This window comes from Delphinus delphis, chromosome 1 (assembly GCF_949987515.2).
Source record: "Delphinus delphis chromosome 1, mDelDel1.2, whole genome shotgun sequence".
Lineage (NCBI taxonomy): Eukaryota > Metazoa > Chordata > Mammalia > Artiodactyla > Delphinidae > Delphinus > Delphinus delphis.
In genome coordinates, this window is record NC_082683.1 from 111625215 (window position 1) to 111649381 (window position 24167).

Genomic DNA, 24167 nt, shown 5'->3' on the forward strand with positions numbered 1-24167 from the left:
TGGCAGGAGGGGCTGAGGCAGGGTCGCTCAACGGAGCCTTGTGTGTGCACTGGGGTTGGCAATCACCAGGCAGCCAGGAGAGAACACCTCACAGGAGTGCCCTTGCCGGAGGGGCTGTGGAAGCTCCCCAAAGGCTCTGTGGCAAAGCTGTCATCCCCAGAGAGGACTAGAGGTCCCAGTACAGTACAGCAAGGTGGCGAATACGCACACCCATCCTCAGCCCAGCCCCGGGGGGGAAGCCTGTCAGGCCTCATAGAGAGAAGCAGCTGCAAATGAAAACTGAAGAGCTGACCCACCAAACCACATGGAGACACCAGTGGCCTTTCTCAGGGACCTTCCTCCCCTCCTCCGACTGAGGTCACACAGGAGAGGAGAGGGAGATGCCTGCTGCCCCAGCAGCAGAAAAACACTGCACCCCACAGAACAGCTGCAGCGCTCAGCGCGCACAGACACAATGATGAACCCACTTGAAACACCCTGTGGGGACCATCAGCAATATTCGAGGGGGACTTGGCAGGTGGCTGGAGGTCCTATGTCAGCAGGTGGGAGCCAGAGCCAGTTGTACTGGAATTCATTACTGTTACTGTGAGCCCTCTGCAATAAAAATCATAAGAATTACCATCATAATAGCTAATCCTGAGGTCTTTCCATATGCCAGACACTAGCCAGCTTTTCTAAGTACTTTACATACATTATCTCATTTAATCCTCTCTGTGATCCTTTGGGTGGGCCCTGTTATTATCATCTTTGTTGCATGAATGAGAAAACTGAGGCTCCGGATAGGATTTGCCCAGCGTCACATCTTAATAGGCGATAGAGTTGGGATTTGAATCTCTGCAGTCTGTCTCCAAAGCCCAAGCTCTTAGCCTGGGTGAGGCCTGGGAACGGGTTCTCTAGTGACTTCCTTCCAGTACCTCTCAGCCTTCCTCCCACCGTCATCTCCCTACCTGCCTCGTCTCAGAAACAGCTGTTCCTCCTTTCACGAAGATGGACTCCTACCCTCCAGCCTGAAGCCCATCTCGACACGTCCTTCCCGGGGCCTGCTTCCTCAGTTTCCCCTCTGTATCTCCAGACTCTTTCCAGTAGTTTTCTCCTCTTTACCTATAACTGGGCCCAGATTTCTCCATCCAAAAGAATCCTTCCCTCCATTCTGCAAACTTCTCAAGCTACCAAGCTCCCTTAGTTGACATCTGCTTGTTTGCTCGCCCAGCTTCCATTTCCCCTTCTGGGGACAGAAGCCCAGTTTTCCTGGGGGACCCCCCTCATCCTCAGTCCACCTCCCAGGTCCAGTAGTGAGCCACTGTCCTGAGCCTGGCTAGTGCCAGCACAGCAGCCCCAGGCCACAAGGATTGGTTTGGGAATGGGCGTGTGGCCCAAGGAAGGACGCTGCGAGTTCTCCTTGGGCTCTTGCTGAAACAGTAAAGATGCTCTCCCTCTGCTGGGATGACTAAAGCAATGGGATGCTTGCCTGAAGCCTGCATTTTGCCTCCCTGAGAAATATACCTGGGCCCCCTCACTCTTTCATGGTTCCTGCCTGGCTCCCTGCAGGCACTGTTTGCAAACCAGCTCTCCACTCTCTCATGTCAGTTCCAGCACCTCAAACCCTAATTCTCTGCTCCATCTCCACACTTCTAACTCAAAGCACTGTCCTCGGGCCCAGTGGCCAAGAAGAAACTTCTTCTCAACCCATTCTCCAGGCTTTTTCTTTTTTTTTTTAATAAATTTATTTATTTTATTTATTTATTTTTGGCTGCATTGGGTCTTTGTTGCTGTGCACAGGCTTTCTCTAGTTGCAGCGAGCAGGGGCTACTCTTTATTGTGGTGCACAGGCTTCTCATTGTGGTGGCTTCTCCTGTTGCGCAGCACGGGCTCTAGGTGTGCGGGCTTCAGTAGCTGTGGCACACGGACTCAGTAGTTGTGGCACACAGACTCAGTAGCTGTGGTGCATGGGCTTAGTTGCTCCGCAGCATGTGGGATCTTCCCGGAGCAGGGCTCGAACCCATGCCCCCTGCATTGGCAGGCAGATTCTCAACCACTGTGCCACCAGGGAAGCCCTCTCCAGGCTTTTTCAAGTTTTTTTTTTTTTTTTAATTTATTTATTTTTGGCTGTGTTGGGTCTTCGTTGCTGCGCACGGGCTTTCTCTATTTGTGGAGAGTGGGGGCTACTCTTCTTTGCGGTGCACAGGCTTTTCATTGCAGTAGCTTCTCCTGTTGCAGAGCAGGGGCTCTAGGCACGTGGGCTTCAGTAGTTGTGGCACACAGGCTCAGTAGTTGTGGCACACGGGCTTAGCTGCTCCACGGCATGTGGGATCCTCCCAGACCAGGGCTCGAATCCATGTCCCCTGCATCGGCGGGCGGATTCTCAACCACTGCGCCACCAGGGAAGCCCTCTCCAGGCTTTTTCAAGCACTTTTAAACTTAACCTGCTGAAACAGAATTCCCTGTCCTTCCTCCAAAACATACATCTGCAACTGACCCTTCTGGTCTCCCAGGCTTTAGACCTTGGTATCATCACCGACTCCCTCTGTACCCATCCAGGTCCTGGCTTGCCAGTGACAGAAACTGACTCCAGGTCACTTAGAGCAGAAAAATAATTTATTGGAAGGAATTCCAGTAGTTCACACAACAGATGGAAAGGCTGGGAACCAAGGCACATGGGGCAGCCAAGACTACAGCCAGGATCACAGGAAGAGTCTAGGGAGAAATGAATTCTAAGTCCTCACATCTCTGAGTCCTTCCTTTGTAGTAAGAGCCCTGGGTGGAAGCACCTGACTGACTGAGCTCTAGCAGAAAGGTCTGGGAGAGCAAGGCTTTTATCTGGAGGCTTTCATGGCCCTGCCTCCCACCTGGGTTCCAGATGCTGAACTCACAGCTCCATCTTTCCCCCACATCCAAATAGCTGCTGCATCCTGTAGAGATCATTTCCAGAATGGCCTTGCATCACTCTGCACCCCCAGCGGCCTGCACTAGTTGCCCCTTTCTAGGAACAGCTGGATAGGACGGTGCAGTGGTTAAATCAGGACCCTCGAGCCAGATTGCCTTGTTTCAGATTTCAGCTTCACCGCTTTACCAGCTGTGTGACCTCGGGGAAGTTAAGAACTTCTCTGTGCTTTCACTTTGCTCATCTGTAAATTGTGGATGATAATACTACCTATCTCTTATGGTGATTGTGAGCAGTGAGTGCTTAATGTACACAAAGTGCTTCAGATGAGCCTGGAATGGAGAACGTGTTCTATAAACGCGAGCTGATGATATTATTCCCAGGGCAACCTGCCCATTATCCACTCTCAAGTCTCCAAACCTCCCCTCTCTCTCTGCCTTCCCTCAGCCTAGGGTTCCCCAATGAAATACAACCCCCTCGGCTTGTCTCTGAGGCCATTCTGGGTTGGCCAGCTCCAGCTCAATCTGGAATGTCCTCAGCCCATGTAAAAGCAGTTTCCCTGTAAGCCACATCTCCAAAGAGCCTCCTCCAGGATGTCTATCCCGACACCTCCCCACACAGGGACTTCTGTCCATGTGAGGCACTTTTTCTTCCGAGGCACAAAGCACTGGGAGCCCATCTCCCCGAGGTATTTACCACATTCCGCCTGCATTCCAGCTCTTTGTACACTCCTGCCCCTCCTCTCTGCGTGGTTCCAGCCCCCTCCCTGTGCCCAGCTCCAAGCTGTGTCGCCCTTTCATGCTGTGTGCCCTTCCCCACCCCCCGCCCCTTACTTCATCAATTCCTACTCCTCTTTAAGACCCAGCTCGGGATCTCCAGGACCCAGCAGTGCCTGGCCCACAGTTAGTGGATGGAGAGTGTGATGGAGGGTACTAGATGGAGCCTGGGGGGCAATAAGGAACGTGGAGGGAGTAGATCCTCTCCCCATCTCCTTCCCCTCGCCCCTGCAGTCAGGGGAGAAAGGCCTGCACCTTCCCTCTGGGCATGGAATGCCCTTACCCACCATCCCTACCTGGGGAACCCTCAAAAGGATTTCCCCCATTCATCTCTGCCCCCACTGCACCTCCGAGCTCTTGGCTGCCTTGTCCCTGGGGCATTTATCAAGTACTACCTGGAGGAACAAATATTTGCGTTCCTAAGGCTCCTCCTCCATCACCTTCCCTGTATCCCGAAGACTCCCCTTCCTCATTCCCAGTGTCAGCACATTTACCCCCAGTCAGTCCAGGAGGTCAGGCCCAGGTAAAGAGAAATATACACCAGTCCTTACTGACAGGCTTAGCACCAGGCCCCTCACAGCAGCTATTTCCTTTGATCCATATAATAATTCCAGGAAGAAAGTAGCCTTGCCCCCATCTTACAGATGAAAACAGTGGAGGCTCTGAGACGAAAAATGCCTTTCCCAAGTTTCCATATCTGGGACTCAGACCCAGCTCTCACAGCACCACTCTCTCTCCTGCTCACAGGTTGCCTTATCTGGCCTTCCCTGCAGTGCCTAATGAACAAACTGACCTCAAAAAATATTTGGTGAAGTGGAAGGTAAGCCATTATCCGGACATCTACTGCCTGCAGGGACGGGTCAGGGCAGGCTTCAGCGCTGGAAGACTGCATCTCACAAGCCTGACCCACAAACCCCCTCAGGTCCCTCCCGTCCCACCTCCCCAGACCCTCTCCTCCCTCTCCCTCAAGGGCTCTGGTGAGGGAAGGAACTGCCCCCTCTCCACCCCCTTCCTTTCCCTTCTCCATACACACTCCCCCATTTGCCCACAGCAAATTCAGCACTTTGGGCCCAGGTCTTTCCTTTATACCCAGGAGAGTTGGGCAGTGAGGTGTGGAAAGAATAAGGTGCTGTGGACCCAAGCCCCACCGAGGCTGAGGCTAACCGTCTGAGTCCTGAATACCATCATGTCTAATCAGTGAGGGCATAATTCCTGCTTTTGCCCACCTCAAAATGTGTAGGAGTCTATAAAGATGAAATAGTACGTGATCAAATACACAGCTGAAAACACTGGAAGAGTGTAAAATGTTACACAAATGTAAGGGATTCCGAGCTGGCCATAACATGGGCATTAAACTGTAACCTCTCAAAGATATTGACCATAAAAAATTCCAGAGCCATGGGGAAAAGAACTGTGAATTGTGCTTGCTTCTGAGATTTAACTTCTTTGGGTGATTTTTTTTCTTTCTTCATTTGTGCTTCTCCAAGTTTTCTGCATTGATCATGTATTCCTTCTGTAATTAGGAAAAAAAAGTTATGTAAAAGTAATGTCTCTGAAATAAAAGTGTCTAAATTCCTGCTTTTACACTATGTTATAGTGAGAGATTAGGGGGAGGGGGACAGGGAAGTGGAAAAGAGGTTTATCAGCTGCATTGAGAGTAAATGTCTTCCCGCCCACCCTCACACAGCTGTTCTACCCTGGAGGACCAGAGGACCGAGGCTCGGTAGCTGGGAAGGAAGGATTTCTCCCCAGTCAAAATCACAGGGAAACGATTCCTGGCTCCCATCCCCAACTGCCTCCCTCAGACACCTCCACCTGGAAATCCCACTGATGCTTCAAATGCAACATGTCTGCACAGGCACCGTTCAGTGCTTATCCTGCTCCCAGTCTAACAAGACTCCTGTTTCTTTGGGGAACAGAGCAGATCCCATTTGAGGGAGGAGGGTCCCAGGCCCAGCCCCAGCTCTCCAGAACTGTCCCTTCTGCACAAATGCTGCTGTAGCCATGGACACTGAACCAGTTCTCTCCCGAGAGTAAGTTGTCTAGGAAGCTGCTAGGAAAGATTTTCTTACCAGATAGAAAGAGACCCTTAGGAGGAGAAACCCTCTTGCTCCCACCCCTTCTTCCTGTGGCTCCTGCAGCTTGAATGTAGCTCTTGTACAATCAGCCATCTTGTAACCAGAGTCATGAGGACAGCAGAGCAGAGAGGCGGACAGCACTGGGTCTTTGACGACACTGTCGAGCTGCTGTCCCGCATCAGAGGGCTTTGTGTTGGGGGAAACATAAAACCTCTTGCTTAAACCACTAGTAGTTGGGTATTCTGTTATTTTCAGCCAAAATCACTCCTAATTGATACAATGTCCAAAACTGTCCTCTTTGTTTACCCTTCCTGGGTCTGTTCCTCGCCTCCATTTCTTCTATGTAAATGGCACCTCTGCCCACCAAGCCTTCCCAGTCTCCTGCCCATGGCTCAGCTCCCACCCAACTCTGTCAAATCTGTCCTCTGTTCTCCCCCCTCTGCTGCTCCTCAGCTTCAGGCCCGTCTCACTCCCACCAGAACTCCTGCAGCTCAGGCCTAACCAGCCCCCCTACCTCTGAGCTCCCTCTTCTACCCACATTGTTGCCCACAGTGATTTTTCTAAAATACAAATCTGATTATGTTTCCTACTTAAGCATCTATGGGCTACAGAATAATGTTCAAAATCCTGAGCATGGCAGTCAAGGCCCTTGGCAACATGGCCCCCAAACCTCCTTCTGCTTTCATCTCTTGCCACTCCCCCAGACCCATTCTGTAATTTTAGCTACACCAGAGTATTCGCTGCACACACCCTAACCCCTCTACTTGTGTTTTTTCCCCCTCATCCCCGAATATGAATGCCTACTTATCCTCCAAAACCCATTTCAAATATCTCCTCCTGAGTCAGCTATGTTGGCAGACTCAAAAGCAGGCAGAGGAAAAAACATATATATCCCCTCCTTTGTGAAGCATTCCTGACCCCAAATAAACCCTCCTTCCTCTGTGAGCCCACAGCCTGTTGTTCCACTTATACCACTATTATAATTCTTATTTTATATTCTCAGTACATATTTGCAAGCACATGAGATTCCTTTAGGACAAGGGTGTATTTCAGAGCCCCCAGCACCTCCCAGTACAGTATTTGATATAAGTGATTAATTTTTGGTGGCATCATTAACAAACACCTTCTGGTGTTTTCTGTGCAGAAACCACGGTCCCATCCTTCTTTTTTTTTTTTAATAAATTTATTTATTTTTATTTTTGGCTGCGTTGGGTCTTCGTTGCTGTGCGCGGGCTTTCTCTGGTTGCAGCGAGCGGGGGCTACTCTTCCTTGCGGTGCGCGGGCTTCTCATTACGGTGGCTTCTCTTGTTGCAGAGGGCTTCTCACTGCGGTGGCTTCTCTTGTTGCGGAGCCCATGCTCCGCAACAAGAGAAGCCACCGCAGTGAGAAGCCCTCGCACCGCAGAGAAGAGTAGCCCCCGCTCGTCGCAACTAGAGAAAGCCCGTGCGCAGCAATGAAGACCCAACACAGCCAAAAATAAATAAATTAAAAATATATATAGAGAGAAATATCTCATAAACAATCACAACAAATAAATTTTAAAAATATTTTTTAATATTGTTTACAAAGAGTTTATACATGAAAATATCTTCTGTCGTAAAGTTAAAGGGGAAAAAAGAATTACAAGATAGAAATGAGTCATATTTAACACAATATCTAAAAGCAAGCAAACAAAACCTTACAAACAAAAAGCTGCCAGGGAAGGGTTGAAGATGTTCACAGTAGCTGATGGTTCCCCTTTATTCTCCTGTTCTCTTGTTCAACTTGTGAAAAATATACACACATTACTAATAAAATGGGAAAGATACACTTCATTTTTCATAATGACATAGGGAGAGGAGCAGAGACTGCTTCAAGCTCTGTATCACCTCCTCTGCGCCCTGCCTCATCTCACTGCCCAGTGATGCCCTTAGAGGCTGTGCCAGGTTGGCTGTGTCCCAGGGCCTTGTGGTTCTGGCCTTCCCCACCCCAAACCACAGGGCGCTCAGCAAGGCAGTAGCAACCAAGTAGCTCTGCACGGTCCAGACTGGGAATGGTACCTCCAGGCCAACACTGCCCCACAGGTGGACAGCACCTACCTCCAGAGGCTGGGCCTCCCCCACGGCCCTCAGAGGGTTAATCCTGTCCCCGAGGAATTTCCAGAAAGGACTCACGAGGGGAATTTCCCAGACAGGCAGGCAGACAGACAGACACCTCAGACGGCTCCCGCCACTGAGCACAGATGTTTGCCTGAGGGTGGCGATGCTGAGAGCCAACACAGGCGCACAACTTTGTGGTGAGAGGTAGCCCAAAGCAAGAACCAAGACAAGACCCGCCTGGGCAGGCTGGGGGCTGGGATGGGGGAAGGCACGGGGCTGAGCTGGTTTGCAGGTCGAGTCTCCGAGCCAAAGTCCCTTCTGCGGTCTTGGTCTGGGTCTCTCAGTACCTGCAGCTCTCCTCCTGGTCCACCAGGAGTCGCAGCGGCTGTCGGAGTGTCCAGGCAGCGCGAGGGAGGTTGTGGGTCTGCAATCTCGGCTTTTCCTCGTAGCAAGTCTATTGTATAAATGGTGGCTTCTCTATTTCCCCTACTGGTCTGAGGGCTAATCAAGGGCAGGGATTTTATTCTAGACGCACCCTTACCTTAGGTGCTCATCACAACAGCTGGGGTCTAGAGGTGTCCCATTAGTTCGGACGAAAGACCCCCATACGCACAAATACTAGGATAGGAGAAGAGTGATTGAGCTCCAAGCCTTCAGAGAGAATGCTGGGGACAGTGCCAAGCTGGGGAAAGAGGGCTCCGCGTCCCGTTCGTGCCCAGAATTTCCCCCCACCTCTTCTCCACCCGGCTTGCTCCAGCCCTACACGCAGGCAGGGCGGGAACGGACATGGCCCCGCCGGGCTGGGCCGAGCGAGCCCGAACCTGCCCGGCCCGAGCGGCGCAGCCCAGGGGACCCCACACTTTCCCGCCCAGAAATCCCGGCGGTCAGAGAAACGGGGGAACGTGCCCCAAACTGTCTCCTCCAGGGGGCAATCCTGGGCCACCCTCTCTGAAGAACTACCATCACCCCTTCCTTCTCTAACCCTTCCGGTTTCTTTTCAGAGCAGTACGTACCGCAGAAGTAACACTGAACAGTGATTTCACTCACTCAACAAAGATTTCTTGACCACCTACTACGCGTGCTGGGTGCTGTGCCAGGCGCTGGCAATACAGCAGTGAACCAGCAAAACTCCCTGCCCTCGTGGGACTTCGATTCTATGGGACACGAGCAGAGGGATGGGGTAATCTCGCCTGGGACACGTGGGTGGCCGACACCCAGGTGCCCTCCCAGGTGAGCAAAACGGGCGTGAGGCGCCGCCCTGGGGCTGGTTCGGCGGGTAGACTTCGGCCCCGGCGGGAGGGGCGGGCTGCACCTCGCGTAAACGCGGGGCCGGGCACGTCGCCTGGGGGCAGGTGCGCGCGAGGGGGTGGTGGTAGGGGCCGTGCGCAACGCCTGGCCGGGACCCGGCCGCCAGGTTACCGAGCCAAGCCCCTAGTTCGCGCGGGGTAAATATTTATCCTACGCGCGGCAGAATCCGGCTGAGTAGGGCCTCTAGCAACTTGCGTCCCCCACGGGGTAGGGCCGGCCCAGGCCCTCCGCCGTCCCAGGCTCCTCCCCGGCGGGGCCAGCGCCGGACTAGCAGCTGCGTCCCGGCCCCGCGTAATTACAGGGGCTGTGGCCAGGCCTGGCCGTAAAAGAGGAGGATGAAACAGCCTGGGAACCGGGGAAGCTGGGTTCGAGCCTCAAAGGGGCCCCGGGTCTGCGGCTTCCCGCGTTGCTCAGCCGCTTGGAACGGCTGGCCAGGGGTGTGTACAGACTCGCAAAATCAACTCCGGACGGGCATGCAAACAGCCACACAATTACACACATGAATCACCAAACGCACGCAGTCATACAGCATTAGGACTTCCAGCTCCAGACACACACACACACACACACACACACACACGAATCACCAAACGCACGCAGTCATACAGCATTAGGACTTCCAGCTCCAGATACACACACACACACACACACACACACACACACACACACACACACACGAACCTGATCAAACACCTGCCCGCCCTCTCCGCCCCAAGATCTGGGAGGCAGACACTCACCCGCCAACCCCTGCCCCAGACGGTGCAGATCCTGGCGGGGAGAGGAGCCCCGAGAGGCGAATTCCAGCGGGTTTGTTTACACTGCTCGGGGTGCGGGGTGGCGAGCTGGATACTGGGGCCTGACTGACTGGGAGACCCAGCCCAAACTGGGCCAGACCCAGTCGCCTAGTCTGGGACGCTGCACAAAAACCCCCTCCCCGCCTTCAGCCCCCAGCCCCCAGACGTTGCTCTCCTGTGCATGTTTCCCCTCCTCTTCACACGCTGTTCACAAACATTAGCATACGTACGTCAAAGTTTCACACGCTTCCCCACACGCGGCTGTGATACTACTCACAAATGCTTTCACACTCGCGCGCCATCACACGTATTTACATATGCCAGATGCACGTGTGTGGTTAGTTTGTCACCCTTCAGGCCCAGATTCTCACAGTCCATATTCAAAGCCTGTTCGCACGGTACACACGTGTTAGCACACACTCACACACAGGTCATTAGTGCCCTTTGGAGCCTTAGAAACAAGAGCGAACCCCCTCGCGGGCCCAGAATCCCGAGTCTTCCTCCCTCTCACAGGCACTGACGGACAGAGGCACCCTAAGCCCCAGCCGCACACGTTACACACTTGATCACACACAGGGTTGCACTTTATTCCCGGCATCTAGGCGATGACACAACCTCCCAAACAAAGACAACATTGACAAACCCAACAAAAACAAACAGCAGCGTGTGTGGGGAGGGGCAGCCGAGCGCAGAGTCCAGGAAGGGGGTGGGTAGGAGAAGAGTGTGGAAACGCGGGCGCCCAAGCCTGGGTGTGCAAGACTCGGGAAAGGTGCGGGACCTATCAACAACCTCGCACCCTTCAAGATCGGCGCACGGCGCCCGCCAGCCGGGTCCCGCACCCGCTGGTTAGCAGACCCGCACGTGGAGTTCGTTCCCTTCTCCCGCACGAGACTGGGCGGGGGACACAGACCCACCAGCCAGCACAGGCCCACAAAGCTGCACGCGGATCCACGAGTGAGCAAACACACAGCGCTGAGCAGATTTGTCGGTGCGCGCTTTGCTCCCCTCTCCTCCCCTCCCCCCTGCCCTCCCCTCCTCCACCTCCCCAGCCCCCAGGCCCAGGGCAGCCGCGCGCCGGGCGGGGCGGGGGCGGGGCGGGGTGTCGGGCGGCGCCGGCCCAAAAGGCGGAGTCGCGGCGCGGAGGGCCCAGAGCTGTGAGCACTGTGCTGAGCGCGCCGCGGAGAAAACCTGCGGGAACCCAGACCCGGAGGAGACCCTCGTCCCCGCCCGGCCTGGCCCGGCCCCGCGCTATGGAGTTCCTCTGGGCCCCTCTCTTGGGTCTGTGCTGCAGTCTGGCCGCTGCTGACCGCCACACCGTCTTCTGGAACAGTTCAAACCCCAAGTAAGCCCCGAGTCTCCGGCCGACAGCCTGGGCGCCCGGTTGGCACTGCTCCCCCCTCCAGGTTAACTGTCCCGGCTAGCCCCTAACCTGAGTCTCGGGGAGGTGACCGGAGGCGGGAGGGATCCCACAGACTTTCTTCTCCCCCGTAGCTGGGAGTACGCCACCCCAGGGCAGGACGCTGCCCGCATCGGCTTGCACAGGCGCTGCCACTGCCCCTCTTTTCCTTCCTTCTGGCACCCCTGTTACTCCGAAGTGAGGGACCCGCGTTGAACAGTTCCTGCCTTTAGCAGGGGCCACTCTGTCTGACCGCCAGGGCTCTTGTTCTAGGCCCTTCCACTGAGAAAGCCTCTGTGCCTCTCCTTGTGTGTTACTTGGGCATCTGACCACACTGACAGGTCTTGACGTCCGGAGTAAGCAGAATGCTTATTGTAATCCTGGAAGGACCCTTCCGGAGGGACCTGGGCTGCCAGCATTAAGTGTTCATTCTGTATTTAAGGTCACCCTGGAAAGCCCTCCCCCCTCAAGAGTCTTTAGAGGTGGCATGAATGAGGCATATGCTGTGTGTGGGTAGGCTTGAGGGTATCTGAGGTTCAGGTAGTAAAACTGAAGAGAAGGGGAGAGAGAGGTCGTGGGAAAGGTTCCAGAGGACAGGAAGGGGTTAAAAGGGTTACAAAGGGCTCTGGGCAGGAAGGAGTTAATTTCTCCGGGGCAGGTTTAGGGCTGTGAGGCAAATGGTATGGGGAGGGAGAAGCTCCATCGGACCCTTTGTTCTTTGTTCTTGAGTTTTCTGAAGTTATGGGAACAATATTTGCAGGAAAACGGGAGAGGGGGGTAAGGTGGAGTCAGGAGAGGAGGGCTGGACACCTTGGGGTCGGGGGTGAAAAACATTTCACTCAGCCCAGCCACCGGCAGCCCTAGCAGACCTACCCCCCACTCCTCTTGAGAAATAGATTGTGCCAGTTTCCTCTTGACCCTGTGGCAGCATTGCCTGGTAGGGGGTCTGTCGTCTGTGGCGTGTTGGGCAGGGAGGAGACAGCCAGCTGCCAACCCCAGAGGGCAATGCCCTCTTGCCCATTGGCCGCCTGACGGGGCAGTGCAGTCAGCCCTCCCCCACCTCACTCCTTGCTCTCTGTTCTTTGCTTCTTTGACCCAATCTTGTCCTAGAGGGAGAGAGCAAAGTCCCTGTTTATGCCCGTGCCAGGTGTTGGCTGAAGGAGGAGGAGGGGACAGGAAGCCAGGAGTAGGGAGGGGGGGACCCTGGCCTTTTCCGTTCCCAAGCTCCCAGGTTTCCTCTCTTTCAGGAAGGAGCCTCTTCCTTGCCCCCCCCTTCCCCGCCTTCCCTGACGCCGCTGCCCCCCTTTCCCAGATGGAGAGCAAGAGTCAAAGGAGTGCTAAGTGGAGCAGATTGTACCCCCAGGAGGGGGATGATGAGCACACCCACCAAGCACAGCTTCTGCCCTGTCCATCTGGACACACACACACACACACACACACACACACACACACACACTCTACCATACCCAGGACTAAAGAGAAAGCCAGCCCAGAGTGGAGGCCACAAGCAGCTAAGCCAGGCCCAGCTTGAGGGCAAAGACGAGGTGGTAATGAGCTGGGTGGGTATGAGGCTGGCATGGGTGACTCAGGGCAGTGGGCATCAGCCCTGGGATCTCCAGGCCCCAGTCAGGGGGCAGCATGGGAAGAAGGGCAGTGCCACTGTGAGCTGCACCCTGGCCTCCTTGGTGCTAGAGGGGCAGGTACCCCACCCATTCAGACCTGTCAGCTCCCTTTGCCTGGAGGACAGTGCCCAGAGCAAGTGGGCACTGGGCCATCCTGGGGTCCTGGGGGCTGTCCACATTTGACAAGGGAAATTTTCACAGGTTCTCATGAATGCTGGGGTGGGTGGCAGAGGTAGATGAAGAATGAGTCAGTGCCCGTCATGGGAATGGAGGAAAGACGCCAGACCCAGAGCTGAAATACCTGTTCTGAAATGGCTTCTATGTTTATCTCTCCAGAGAGGAATTTTAAAAGCCTCTCTCTGCGCCTCCTCCCTCCCTCCCTCTCTCTCTCTCTCTCTCCCTCTCTCTCTCTCTCTCTCTCTCTCTCTTTTCCCCAGGGTGGGGGAGGGGCCTTGGTAAGCCTAGCTGGAGCACTGGCATGCTCCTGCAGAGCCAGGCCTCTTAAGGGTCATGCTGACTGGGCAGTGGGTGCCCACCTCAGAGGCCTCTTGCCCTAACCCCTGCCCCTCTCCCCACCACCCATGCCCCTGGCTTTGGTTTGAAGCAAGTTGGCAGCCAACTCTGCTGAGTCTCTAGCTGGCAGTGGTTGGTGGAATTCAGAGAAGCTGACCGGCTTGGAGAGGGAGGTGGGGAGGCACTTTTTCCCCTACTAGGACCCCACCTAGACTGGAGCCAGGTGTCTAGAGCTGCGGGGGAGGGGTTGGTGGGCAGTCCGGCTGGAGCCTTTGGAGCCTGGGGGGAATGGGCTGGGGGAGGGGAGCTGTCTCCATCTTGGGAAGAGGGAGGGGAGAGGCCTTCTCAGATCTGAGAACTCCAGCATTTCTGGAGCTCATTTCACAAGAGGTGAAAGTACGGCTTTTGGAGATAAAGGGACAGAGAGGTTTTGGGGTGCTTTGAGAGAAGTGGACAAGGAGAGCTGAGCATAGATTTGAGTAGCTAGAAGGGGAGATTTGAGGGCACTGGATGAATTGATTAAAGCAATTTCACTCAAAAGGACTGGACATTGTCTGTGGGCATGGATGTCCTGGGTGTTGGGGGAAAAGTGAAGTTGAACAATGTGAGATATACTCAGTGGCTCAAGGGGGAAAATGAGAGGAGTAAGAGAAGTGAAGACAGATTGTTGGACGCCGAGTACTAGCACGGGAAAGAGAAAGGGTTATGTGGATCTTGATTATAGAATGGGCCAGTAGGTTCTCAGATTGAGGCCTAATAGCAGTTAAAGGAGCAAGTGGTAGAATAGAGTTGGGGAAATATTTATAGGTAGAAGAGTGAGCAGAGGAAATATTTAGAAGCCTATCCTTAGGTAAATATCAGGGAGGTTATGGGAAGTGCCTTGATACCTGAAAGATACTAAGTGGGTGCTATTTAGAGGATTAGTGGCAGACGATGGAATGTTTGGAGATGGTGGAAAGATATTTAAGAGATCAAGAACAGGGCTTCCCTGGTGGCGCAGTGGTTGAGAGTCCGCCTGCCGATGCAGGGGACACGGGTTCGTGCCCTGGTCCGGGAAGATCCCACATGCCGCGGAGCGGCTGGGCCCGTGAGCCATGGCCGCTGAGCCTGCGCGTCCGGAGCCTGTGCTCCGCAGTGGGAGAGGCCACAACAGTGAGAGGCCCGCGTACCGCAAAAAAAAAAAAAAAAAAAAACCCAAAAAACAAAGAGATCAAGATCGGTAAGTTAAATACTGGAAGTTGAGAGTTTTAAAAAATCTTTGGTGGGGGCGGTGGTCCAGTATGAAATGTGAGGGGTCATGTAAACATTTGGAAGCTCAAGGCTCTGGCCTGGCTTCTGAGTGACCACCAGCTTTCTCTACCTCTGCGCATGCCCAGGTTTCGGAATGAGGACTACACAGTACACGTGCAGTTAAATGACTACCTGGACATCATCTGTCCTCATTATGAGGATGAGTCTGTGGCAGACGCTGCCATGGAGCGGTACACACTGTACCTGGTGGAGCGCGAGCAGTACCAACTGTGCCAACCCCAATCCAAGGACCAGGTCCGCTGGCAGTGCAACCAGCCCAGTGCCAGGCATGGCCCAGAGAAGCTGTCTGAGAAGTTCCAGCGCTTCACACCCTTTACCCTGGGCAAGGAGTTCAAAGAGGGACACAGCTACTACTACATCTGTGAGTGCCCGGGAGGCATGCACACAGGTGCATACACTGGGGGACACACCTGGCATGATGTACATGCTTCAGTACATGCTTAGTGGGAAGGCAAGCAGCACACGGCCCCTTCCAATCCTGAAGTCTGTTTTCGTTCACTCCCATTACAAATGTGGAGTGAGCTTCTACTGTGTCCTGGGCACTCTGCTTGGCACTATAGGCGCAGAGATAAATAAAACATTACAGAGTCCCTGTCCTCCAGGAACCTGGAAAGGGACATACATAGATTAACAGACCATTAGAACAGGGTGATATGGTAGATATGAGCTCAGGGGCCCTGCGGAAATGACTTGAGTACCTGCTAGTCTGGGGTGGGGGGCGCATCTCAGAGAAGGCTTCCTGGGGAAGATGACCCAAGAGTTCAGGACAGACAGAGGAGCTGGCCAAACAGGGGGACGTGTGCAAAGAGAGCATGACATCTTCAGGGAACTTCATATGGTTCAGACTGACTGGAACAGGAGGGACACTTGGAAGTGGGGAGATAGGAGCTTGGAGAAGTAGACAGGGTAGAGCATGGGGGCCTAAGAAGTGCTAAGGAGTTTGGACTTTATCCTGAGGGCAGTGGAGAGCCACTGGTGGATTTTACAAGTTGTGAGATCAGCTTTGTACAGAATGAATCCAGGCCTCACCCTGTCAGTGGGGCTTAGGCAGGGCGAGGACAAAGTGGCCGGGTAAGGGGAACATATTGTGCAGGTTGCCCCCAACTTCAGGTTGGGGGGAGTGGAGGATGGGCTGTAGGGAGGGGACAGTGTCTATGTTCTTTTTACCACCACCTCCAAAGTCAGGGGTTATTCCCAAGAATGGGAGCTTGCACTGAACTTGGGGCAGAAAGTGGGCAAAAACTAAGGAAGGTGAGAATCAAAGATTAGAGGGAAGAGAGGGATTAAAATGAGTAGGGACTGAGAAAGCAGGGTCAGAGGTATTTACGCTTATATTTTCTTCCAAAAAAGTTTCCTTCCTTATCACTCTCTGGATTTATTTTGTAGCCAAACCCATCCACTACCAGGAAGACCAGTGCTTGAGGTTGAAGGTGAACGTCAATGGCAAAATCAGTGAGTGTCACAGCCTTGTGGGCCTCCTTGCTCCATCTCTATTCTGGGCCTGGTCTAGTGATCTGGGATGGTTGGGAAGTCCCACTGCCCAGCCCACCCAGCATTCCCACCCCTCTGCCTCCTTGGTGTACCAAGCACCTGACCTAAGACCATCCTTATCGTTCAGCTCACAGTCCTCAGGCCCATGCCAATGCACAGGAGAAGAGGCTTCCAGCAGGTAGGTGGCTGGAGCAAATTGGGCCTGGGGCACAAAAGGGGGTCTGCTTGAAGAGGTTGGGTACAGGAGGTGGCTCTTTTGCCAGTCAGGGGCAGGGGAAACCTCGCTGGGCTGAGGGCCAGTGCCAATAGGGGGGCCGCTCACCTTGGGGGCCTCTGCCCTCTTACCTTGCAGACGACCCAGAGGTGCAGGTTCTACATAGCATTGGTCACAGTGCCGCCCCCCGCCTCTTCCCACTCGCCTGGGCTGTGCTGCTCCTGCCATTCCTGCTGCTGCAAACCCTATGAAGGTGTATGCTGCATGCGCTGTAAGAACTGGAACTGGGCTGAGGGGGCAGGGCGGGCCTCCCTCACCTGCCTGGGGCCCCTCCCAAAGCCCTAGTCCTGGGAACCACTCCTACCACGTGCACAAGCTGCCACCCAGCAGCGTCAAAACGGGTCAGTATTAACGCTTTCAACCCAAAGGAGGTCAGCAAGCCTGACAGTGCCATCCTCGCCTCCACCTCAGAGGGATGGACAAAGAAGTGGACAGTCCTTTCCCCTTCATTCCTGCCCTTAAGCCAAAGAAACGGGCTGTGCGGACATGGCCTCTTAAGAAGGGCACTGTGGGAGCCGAGCGGAAGGGGGCTTGGGCTTACATGGATGGACACTGAGCTTGGCAAAGATGTCCCTCCCAGAGAGAGCCAGGATGGCTCTGAAGGAAAAGCAAGAGACAGTTTCCTGCTTGGGAGCCAGGGACAGGAGAGGCAACATGCTTGGGCTGACCCAGCATCTCCCCCAAGACTGTTCTCTGTGGAGGTGCCACGGAGGGGACTGTAGCCAGGCACTACATCCTCTCCCACCCTGGGGCATCACTCCACAGAGCTGTGCCAGCAGGGGGGCTGTGCCAACCTGTTCTTAGAGTGTAGCTGTAAGGGCAGTGCCCATGTGCACAGAGTCTGTGCCTAGACTGACTGTAGCCTGAAGGGCAGGGCCCACGAGTACAGAATCTGTATATGAACTAGATGTGTGTCTGCTGATTTCTACAACTGGAGTTTTTTTATACAATGTTCTCTGTCTCAAAATAAAGCAATGTGTTTGTTTTTTTGGACGTGCTTTTCTGCCCTTCCATCCTAATTTATGACCATTGAGTCCCTGCTGCTGCTAGGCTCAGTGCTATGTCAGTAGCAATTGGGTTTGAGTTTTCTCCCCTCTCTCTGAAAAGAATACATGCCCCTCACCAGCCCACAAGGGTGGGGTGTTTCCTCCTCTGAGGGTTGTCCAGGATAGGAGTGCTCCCCACAGCAGTCTCTCCCCACAGCAGTGGGGTCCTAGGCTGCACCCCACTCTGGAAGTTCCTCCTGTCCAACCTCCGCCCCACTCGCACCCTCTCAGCGCTGGGCTTTGGCGTACTGTTCAGGTACTCAGGCTCTTGGGTGAGTGAGGGCAGCCGCTCGGAACGCCTGCCAGCTGAGGCATGCGGCTCGCCCCACAGCCCCACCAGCAGAGATGTGTGGGAGGCTGGGAGGGAAAGTTCCCGGCAGCAAGTTGGTTGGACTAGGGGGGTCGGTGATACACGTTTGTCCAGTGGATTGGCCAAGTCACAGAAAGCCGGCAGTGTGGCTGAAGGGGGAGGGCATCACACAAAGACATGGTGATTCCTGGCAGTCCCTGTTACTTAGGGAAGAGACCGGAAAGAGGCTTCAGCAAACAGCGAAAAATCTCCCAATCCCTGGGCAACTGAAGTTCTGAGCTGCGGCCCTCCGTGAAAGCGTGTTGAAGTCCGGGTAGCAAGCTTTTGAGTTCTACCACGTAGGCTAGCGGCCTGTGGGAAAGTGAGTTGAGGCTGGGGGTCTGGGTGATCCAAGGAGTAAGCAGAGAGTGTGCAGCGGCTGATGCCGGGGACAAATCCGCGGAGCCTTAGGAAGGAGACCGGCCAGAAAACCGAGAGCAACGGGAAGACAGGAAACCCTGCGAGCCGACAGCGGGCCGGTGGGGTCGAAACAGGCCCTCGCAGGGGCGGGGCCTGAGCTCCGGCTTGAAGTTCTAGGGGTGGGCCGGGTTCCGGTTCAGTTTCCGGGGGGATGGCCGAGCGCGCAGGGGCGGAGCCGGGGGCGCAAGGGGGCGGGGCTCCGGCGTCGCGGGCTCCGGTTCCTGCTAGCTGGCCGCAGGCGCCGAGCTCGGGATCCGACTCGGGGAGGGATGGAGGCGGGCGGATTGGCCGACTCGCTTCTTTCCGGAGCTTGCGTGCTCTTCACCCTCGGCATGTTCTCCACCGGCCTGTGAGAGCGCGGACGGGCTGGGCTGGGGCAGGACCAGGAAGTCAGGAAAGGAGAGAGAGGGGACAGAGACGTGGCCGCAGCCCCAGGCTGCATCTGGAACCTAGGGTCAAAGTGGAATCGGGTCGAGAGGGCCGGGGTACAAGGGCAAGGCTGGTCACTTTACCTGAGGGAGAAGGCCAGGGTGCTGAGGGTAGGGCCGGGGGTCTGCAGTTGTCCAGAAAGGATGACAGGCATCGGGGATTTCGACGCCCCAGCAGCCTGGTCCTCCCTTTCCACCTCTCCCTCCTGCCTTCGGGTCCCCGTTACAGCTCGGACCTCAAGCACATGCGGATGACCCGGAGTGTGGACAGTGTCCAGTTCCTGCCCTTTCTCACCACGGACGTCAAGTGAGAGGGGCGATGCCTGCGGCGGGAAAGGCTGTCTGAGGGAGGTTGGGGAGGGGTGAGGAGGAATGTGGACGAGGCCCCTCGGGTCCCCCGCTCACACTCAACCCCGCGAGCCAATGTCCCTCCCCTCCACCCTGCAGCAACCTGAGCTGGCTGAGTTATGGGGCCCTGAAGGGAAACTGGACGCTAATCGTCGTCAACGCCGTGGGTGCTGTGCTTCAGACCCTGTATATCTTGGTGTATCTGCACTACTGCCATCGGAAGGTAGAGCCCCTTCCTCTGCTGCATGCCCTGCCCTGCCTTGCTGGCAGGGCAAACACTGTTTCCTAGAAGACTATAACACGCTGGCACTGCCAACTTTTCCTGGAAGACCCTTCCAGCCTTGCAGTCCTCCTTCCGCCATGAAGCCAGCCTGCTGAGACTCACATATTGTCCCCCATTCTGGCAAAGCTAGTAGCTCTGCCTAGCCTGATGGTGCCTTGCTGCCCAACAACCTGAGTGGAAAGGGATTTTGTCTCCATAGTTCCTTCAAAGTCAGTGCCAGTGGCTGAGAGTGAGATGATCCGCTCTGTTTCCCCATTCACACAAGCATTAAGCTCCTACTCTGTGTAGCAAGCTCACCAAAAAAGGATACCTTTCCCTCTCCTAGAAACCTCCAGGGTTGTGCGTGGATCAGACATGTGCTCAAGCCACTGGTGGGAAAGAGGATGTAACAAGTGCAATACTGGAGGCTTGGGAAAAGGTTGGCTCCTCAACTGGAGCTTGGGAGAGGGCAGGATGAATTAATTCCAGCAGCAGAGTCAGAGAGGGCTCCTGGTACATCCAGAAGTAAGGCTACTCTCTTCTCTGCAGCATGCTGTGCTCCTTCAGACTGCAACCCTGCTGGGGGTCCTTGTCCTGGGTTTTGGCTACTTTTGGCTCCTGGTGCCCGACACTGAGACCCGGCTTCAGCAGCTGGGCCTCTTCTGCAGTGTCTTCACCATCAGTATGTACCTCTCACCACTAGCTGACTTGGTGAGTGGGGGTGTCCAGGGAGGAAAGGAAGATAAGTCTCCCATAGCCAGAGACTGTAGCTTATACTCCAGAGGAAGGAAAGACCCAAATCCTGGAAGGAGACGGGGCAGTAGAGTTGGGTGAGTGGGGGGCAGGAGGGAAAGGTTGGGTAACAGAAGATCAGGGAGGACGTTTTACTTTTTTTCTGAGGAAATTCTTAGGCAAGGTGGGAGATTTACTATGTGCCTTGCTAGGAGTGTCCTTCATCCTTTCCCACAGGCCAAGGTCATTCGTACTAAATCGACCCAACGTCTCTCTTTTTCACTCACCATTGCCACCCTCCTCACCTCTGCCTCCTGGACGTTCTATGGGTTTCGACTAAAAGATCCCTACATTGTGGTAAGCAGAACAGGGGTGGGGTGACAGGTGTACGAGGTGGAAAATCAGCTCCTCTCCTCATAGCAGCCCTTGTGATTTCAGGTGCCCAACCTTCCAGGAATCCTCACCAGCTTCATTCGCTTCTGGCTTTTCTGGAAATACCCCCAGGAGCAAGACAGGAACTATCAACTTCTACAAACCTGAGGGAGTTCACCTGACCACTGGGCACCTTAATGCCAACATACTACCAAAGAAACCTTGTTTCAGCTCTTCCTGCTGGTCACCTCCACTGGTGAAGTGCGTTGTGGTAAAGGAAAAGAACTGCTTTGAGAATCCAGGGACTAAAGAAAGGGCTTTACTTAGAAGACTGGATGGAACCTGGGAGATGAATCACTTTTTTTTTTTTTTCAAGATTTTATTTTTTAATTTGGGAGGTCGGGGGAAATCTTTAGAATGTGCCTTAAAATAAACTGTTCCCTACCCCTTGCCCATCAAGGCTCATTCTCTGTTCAGGGATAGTCAACCTGCCTGGTTTGGTGAAGGGTAGCCGGGAACTGTCTGATCCACAGTTACTCTTGGGCTGGTAGGGTCGGCTCAGAAAAGGTATCTGAAAGAACCAAGAAGTTGTAAAGACGTAGGAAGGCCTTAGAAAGAACAGAGCTTGGATATTATGAAGAAGAATAGGCTTCAAGAAGTCCTTCCTAACAGGGCTAAAAAGACCAGGAAAGTGAAATGACTTTTCCATACTGAGAGATCTTGAGAAGGGCGTCTTTGCCTCCTTCGGAGCAAATAGGAGGAAGTACCAGCAGAATGCAAAGATAAAGGCTGAGAGAGCCTCAGGAAGGTGGCTCTTCTACCTCTCACTTATCAACAGCTGGTACACAGAATCCCCAATTCCCATCATCCACACTCCATACTCAAACCAAAGTTAGAAAATAAACTTGCGCTTTAATGGGGGAGGGGAGAGCAGGCTGTCCGTGCGGGAATGAGGTTAGGGTGTCAGAAGCGCATCCCCCTGCGGGCCAAGTCGTCTCGGGCCTCCTGGATCTGGCTCTGCAGCTCGCGGGCGGCGTCCTCGCAGTCGTGAAAAGTGGCCACGCGATAGCCCACAGTACCCAGTGCATAGCAACCGGCGGACACCAGCAAGTAGGCGGGCAGTGACCACAGGACCTCCCGGCAAGACAATGGCAGCTCCAGGCCCAGGGCTCCCGTGGTCAAAGCAGCCCAGGTGGAGCCCAGGAGCGCCAGCCCCCACAGCCACTGCGCTAATTTCGTCATGGTCACTGCGGGAAGAGGAAGCAAAGCTCGAGGTCCCTGACACCCCGCTACCCGCTCTTCATTTGAGACCCATTCCCTGTCCTTCTACCTCACCCCCACCTCCGTACCACCTAACCTCAGGGCCGCTCCTCTGTCGCTCCCGCCCTCCGCCCTCCACCCTCAACCCTCAGCCCTCCTCCTACACTTACCTCTTAGCCCAGCGTCTTCTCTGAGCCGCACGGCTCCGACGTCAGCGTCCGGAATCCTCCACGGCTCGTGCTCCGCCGCCGCGCGGCCTTCTGGGAGTTGTAGTCCTCGAGCGGCGTCTGGCAGGTTCGTGGCCGCGGACTTGACCTAGGCTGTGCTTAGCCGGCTCCGCTCCTGCAGCCGCGACCTGGGCCCAGAGGGCTTTCGGTGCTGCTTCCCTCCCTCGAGACCCCGCTCCAAGCTGGCGTGGGGCTTGTAGACAGCCTGAGGACACCCTTAAGCCTTGCGACTAGATGGGAATGTAATATCGTTCCTCTTAAACTCACTTCTCCTGCACAAAAATTCCACTCATTCATTCATTCATTTATTCACTTATTTATTCTTTTATTCATTCACTCAGTGGAACGTTTCTTGAGCGTCACGACAGACTTTGGAGAAATAGAGATGTCAAGACACGGACCCTTCTGGGGTGGAAGGAGAAAAGCAGGAGTCAGGAAAGCAGATGCATTGAGAACTAACAGGTGCCCTGAGATAGGTGTTAGAACAGAGGTTGTCATATTTTAAAAGAGAAACTCAGAGGAGCAACCAGTAAGACTTGGAGCCAGAAGAAGAAGTGCTTCAAGAGGGTGTCTTTAAGGGAAAAAAACTGTGGGGACAGAGGAATCACCTGATGTGTTTAAGGTATTAAGAGAAGGTGTATACGTCTTTCAGAATTTGGGGGATGAATTCATGATAGGTATATAGAAAACCGAGTGAAAGAAAAGGTCAGGCAATTATTAACTTCAGGGAAAACAAAGAGTTAGAAAGGAAGGAGAATTATAAAAGCCTGTCTGATAAAGACCACTAAGAACATAACTGTAGTTGGATAGTTAGGTTTATTCACTTGCTGCTGCAAGAGAGAGCACACACCAGAGGAACTGTGGAGCCGCTCATCAAACAAAGGAAAAAGCCAGGTCATTACAGGATATGGGAAGTGGTTGAGTTCAGGTGATATTTAAATGAAGCAGTATTTTGACAGGTTCAAGGTAAGCACAGATGTAAGTGAAGGAGTTAACAACAGCCTGGACTGAGAAGTGAACTGAGAATCCACTTGGCAACTACAAAGTTAACTAATTTTAGGTAATTATATAATAGATAACTACATAATTAAGATAATTGTACAATGTTATGTCCAAAACCCCAGTATCTGAAGCTTTGCACCTAGGTTGGAAATCGAGGCTGCTTCTCTGTATCAAAGTAATCAACATGCATTAAACCTCCAGCAACAGTGGGATGTTCCTTTCTCACTGCTTGATTTCAAACAGAAAATTTGTGACTGTATGATTTTAGAGAACAAAGTTTCTCAGCCCCATATCCCTGATGTTAATTAATAAAACCAGTTTTTACAGATCCACAGAGTCTTAGCACAAACACTACATAACTCAGCTGTGTAGAATATTTTCACAGCCATAATAATGTAAACACTAAGTGTTGACCTAACTAAAATTTGGAATATATTTGAATTGAGAGGGTGGGGGAGGGGAGTATATGGGGAGAGTCAGGATTAGAGAGAACTATATCCTCATTTTCCATGGCAGGCAGTCAATTGATTATATCTAAAATAGAAAAAAAAAATAATAATATGAACATGTTATTTAGAAATATTGGGAATTCCTAGTGGTCCAGTGGTCAGGACTCAGCACTTTCACTGCTGTGGTCCAGGTTCAATCCCTGGTCGGAGAACTAAGATCCCAGAAGCCATGCAGCACTGCCCAAAAAACAAACAAACAAACAAACAAAAAATATATAGAGGTAAGTACCCAAAAAAGCAGCCAAGAAACTTGAGAGTGGTTTATGGAGGAGTGTATGTGTAGGGAGGGGGTAGGAGAATGGAGCAGGGGACTGTTATTTTTCATTGAATGCCTTATAGAACTAGTTGGCCTTTTTTTAAAATATATAATTGGCCTTTTAAACTATGCAAATTCCTTTGTTAAAGTAAAAATTAAGGCAAAATTAAAATATTTTTAGAAACCTGCTATATGAGCTTCAAAGGCCCACCTCCACTCCCTTCCCCAAAATCCTACTAGTAACCCACTCAAGACCTCACTAGCCACAGCGACTTTCAACACAGTTCAGGGGCCAGACATCAGCCTTGCAGATCCAGAAATTCTATCTTATTCACCCACAATAGACGTGGCCCTGAAAGATTGCCACTCCCCAGAAAATTTTGGGGGGAAAGATAATGAGAAGGGGCTTGCCCTGCAACACATAAAGAGAAAAT

General features: G+C 53.5%; 3 protein-coding genes across 7 annotated transcripts; 2 read left to right on the top strand and 1 right to left on the bottom strand.

The window, feature by feature from the left end:
- The first annotated feature begins 8748 nt into the window (after positions 1-8748).
- On the top strand, positions 8749-17515 carry EFNA1 (ephrin A1). Of its 2 annotated transcripts, none has more exons than XM_060031054.1 (5): positions 8749-9043; positions 10720-11257; positions 14823-15118; positions 16144-16426; positions 16601-17515. In XM_060031054.1, exons 2-5 carry the CDS (start codon positions 11166-11168, stop codon positions 16626-16628), a joined length of 699 nt encoding a protein of 232 aa, XP_059887037.1. In that variant the 5' UTR covers positions 8749-9043; positions 10720-11165; the 3' UTR covers positions 16629-17515. The 2 variants fall into 2 exon arrangements, with proteins under 2 accessions (XP_059887037.1, XP_059887046.1); XM_060031063.1 differs by lacking the exon at positions 8749-9043 and having other exon boundaries at positions 10647-11257; positions 16144-16209; positions 16376-16426.
- A 680-nt stretch (positions 17516-18195) lies between these two features.
- Positions 18196-20930, top strand: SLC50A1 (solute carrier family 50 member 1). 4 transcript variants are annotated; one of them, XM_060008002.1, is made up of 6 exons: positions 18196-18239; positions 18995-19072; positions 19213-19336; positions 19925-20086; positions 20345-20464; positions 20546-20930. In XM_060008002.1, exons 2-6 carry the CDS (start codon positions 19011-19013, stop codon positions 20645-20647), a joined length of 570 nt encoding a protein of 189 aa, XP_059863985.1. In that variant the 5' UTR covers positions 18196-18239; positions 18995-19010; the 3' UTR covers positions 20648-20930. The 4 variants fall into 4 exon arrangements, with proteins under 4 accessions (XP_059863985.1, XP_059863975.1, XP_059863967.1 ...); XM_060007992.1 differs by lacking the exon at positions 18196-18239 and adding an exon at positions 18375-18396; XM_060007984.1 differs by lacking the exon at positions 18196-18239 and adding an exon at positions 18574-18686.
- Positions 20931-21371: 441 nt separating this feature from the next.
- On the bottom strand, positions 21372-22014 carry DPM3 (dolichyl-phosphate mannosyltransferase subunit 3, regulatory). The gene is made up of 2 exons (XM_060008024.1): positions 21910-22014; positions 21372-21726 (listed from the first exon to the last, which is right to left on the bottom strand). The coding sequence occupies exon 2, from the start codon at positions 21719-21721 to the stop codon at positions 21443-21445; it is 279 nt and encodes a 92-aa protein (XP_059864007.1). The 5' UTR covers positions 21722-21726; positions 21910-22014; the 3' UTR covers positions 21372-21442.
- Between the last annotated feature and the right edge of the window lie 2153 nt (positions 22015-24167).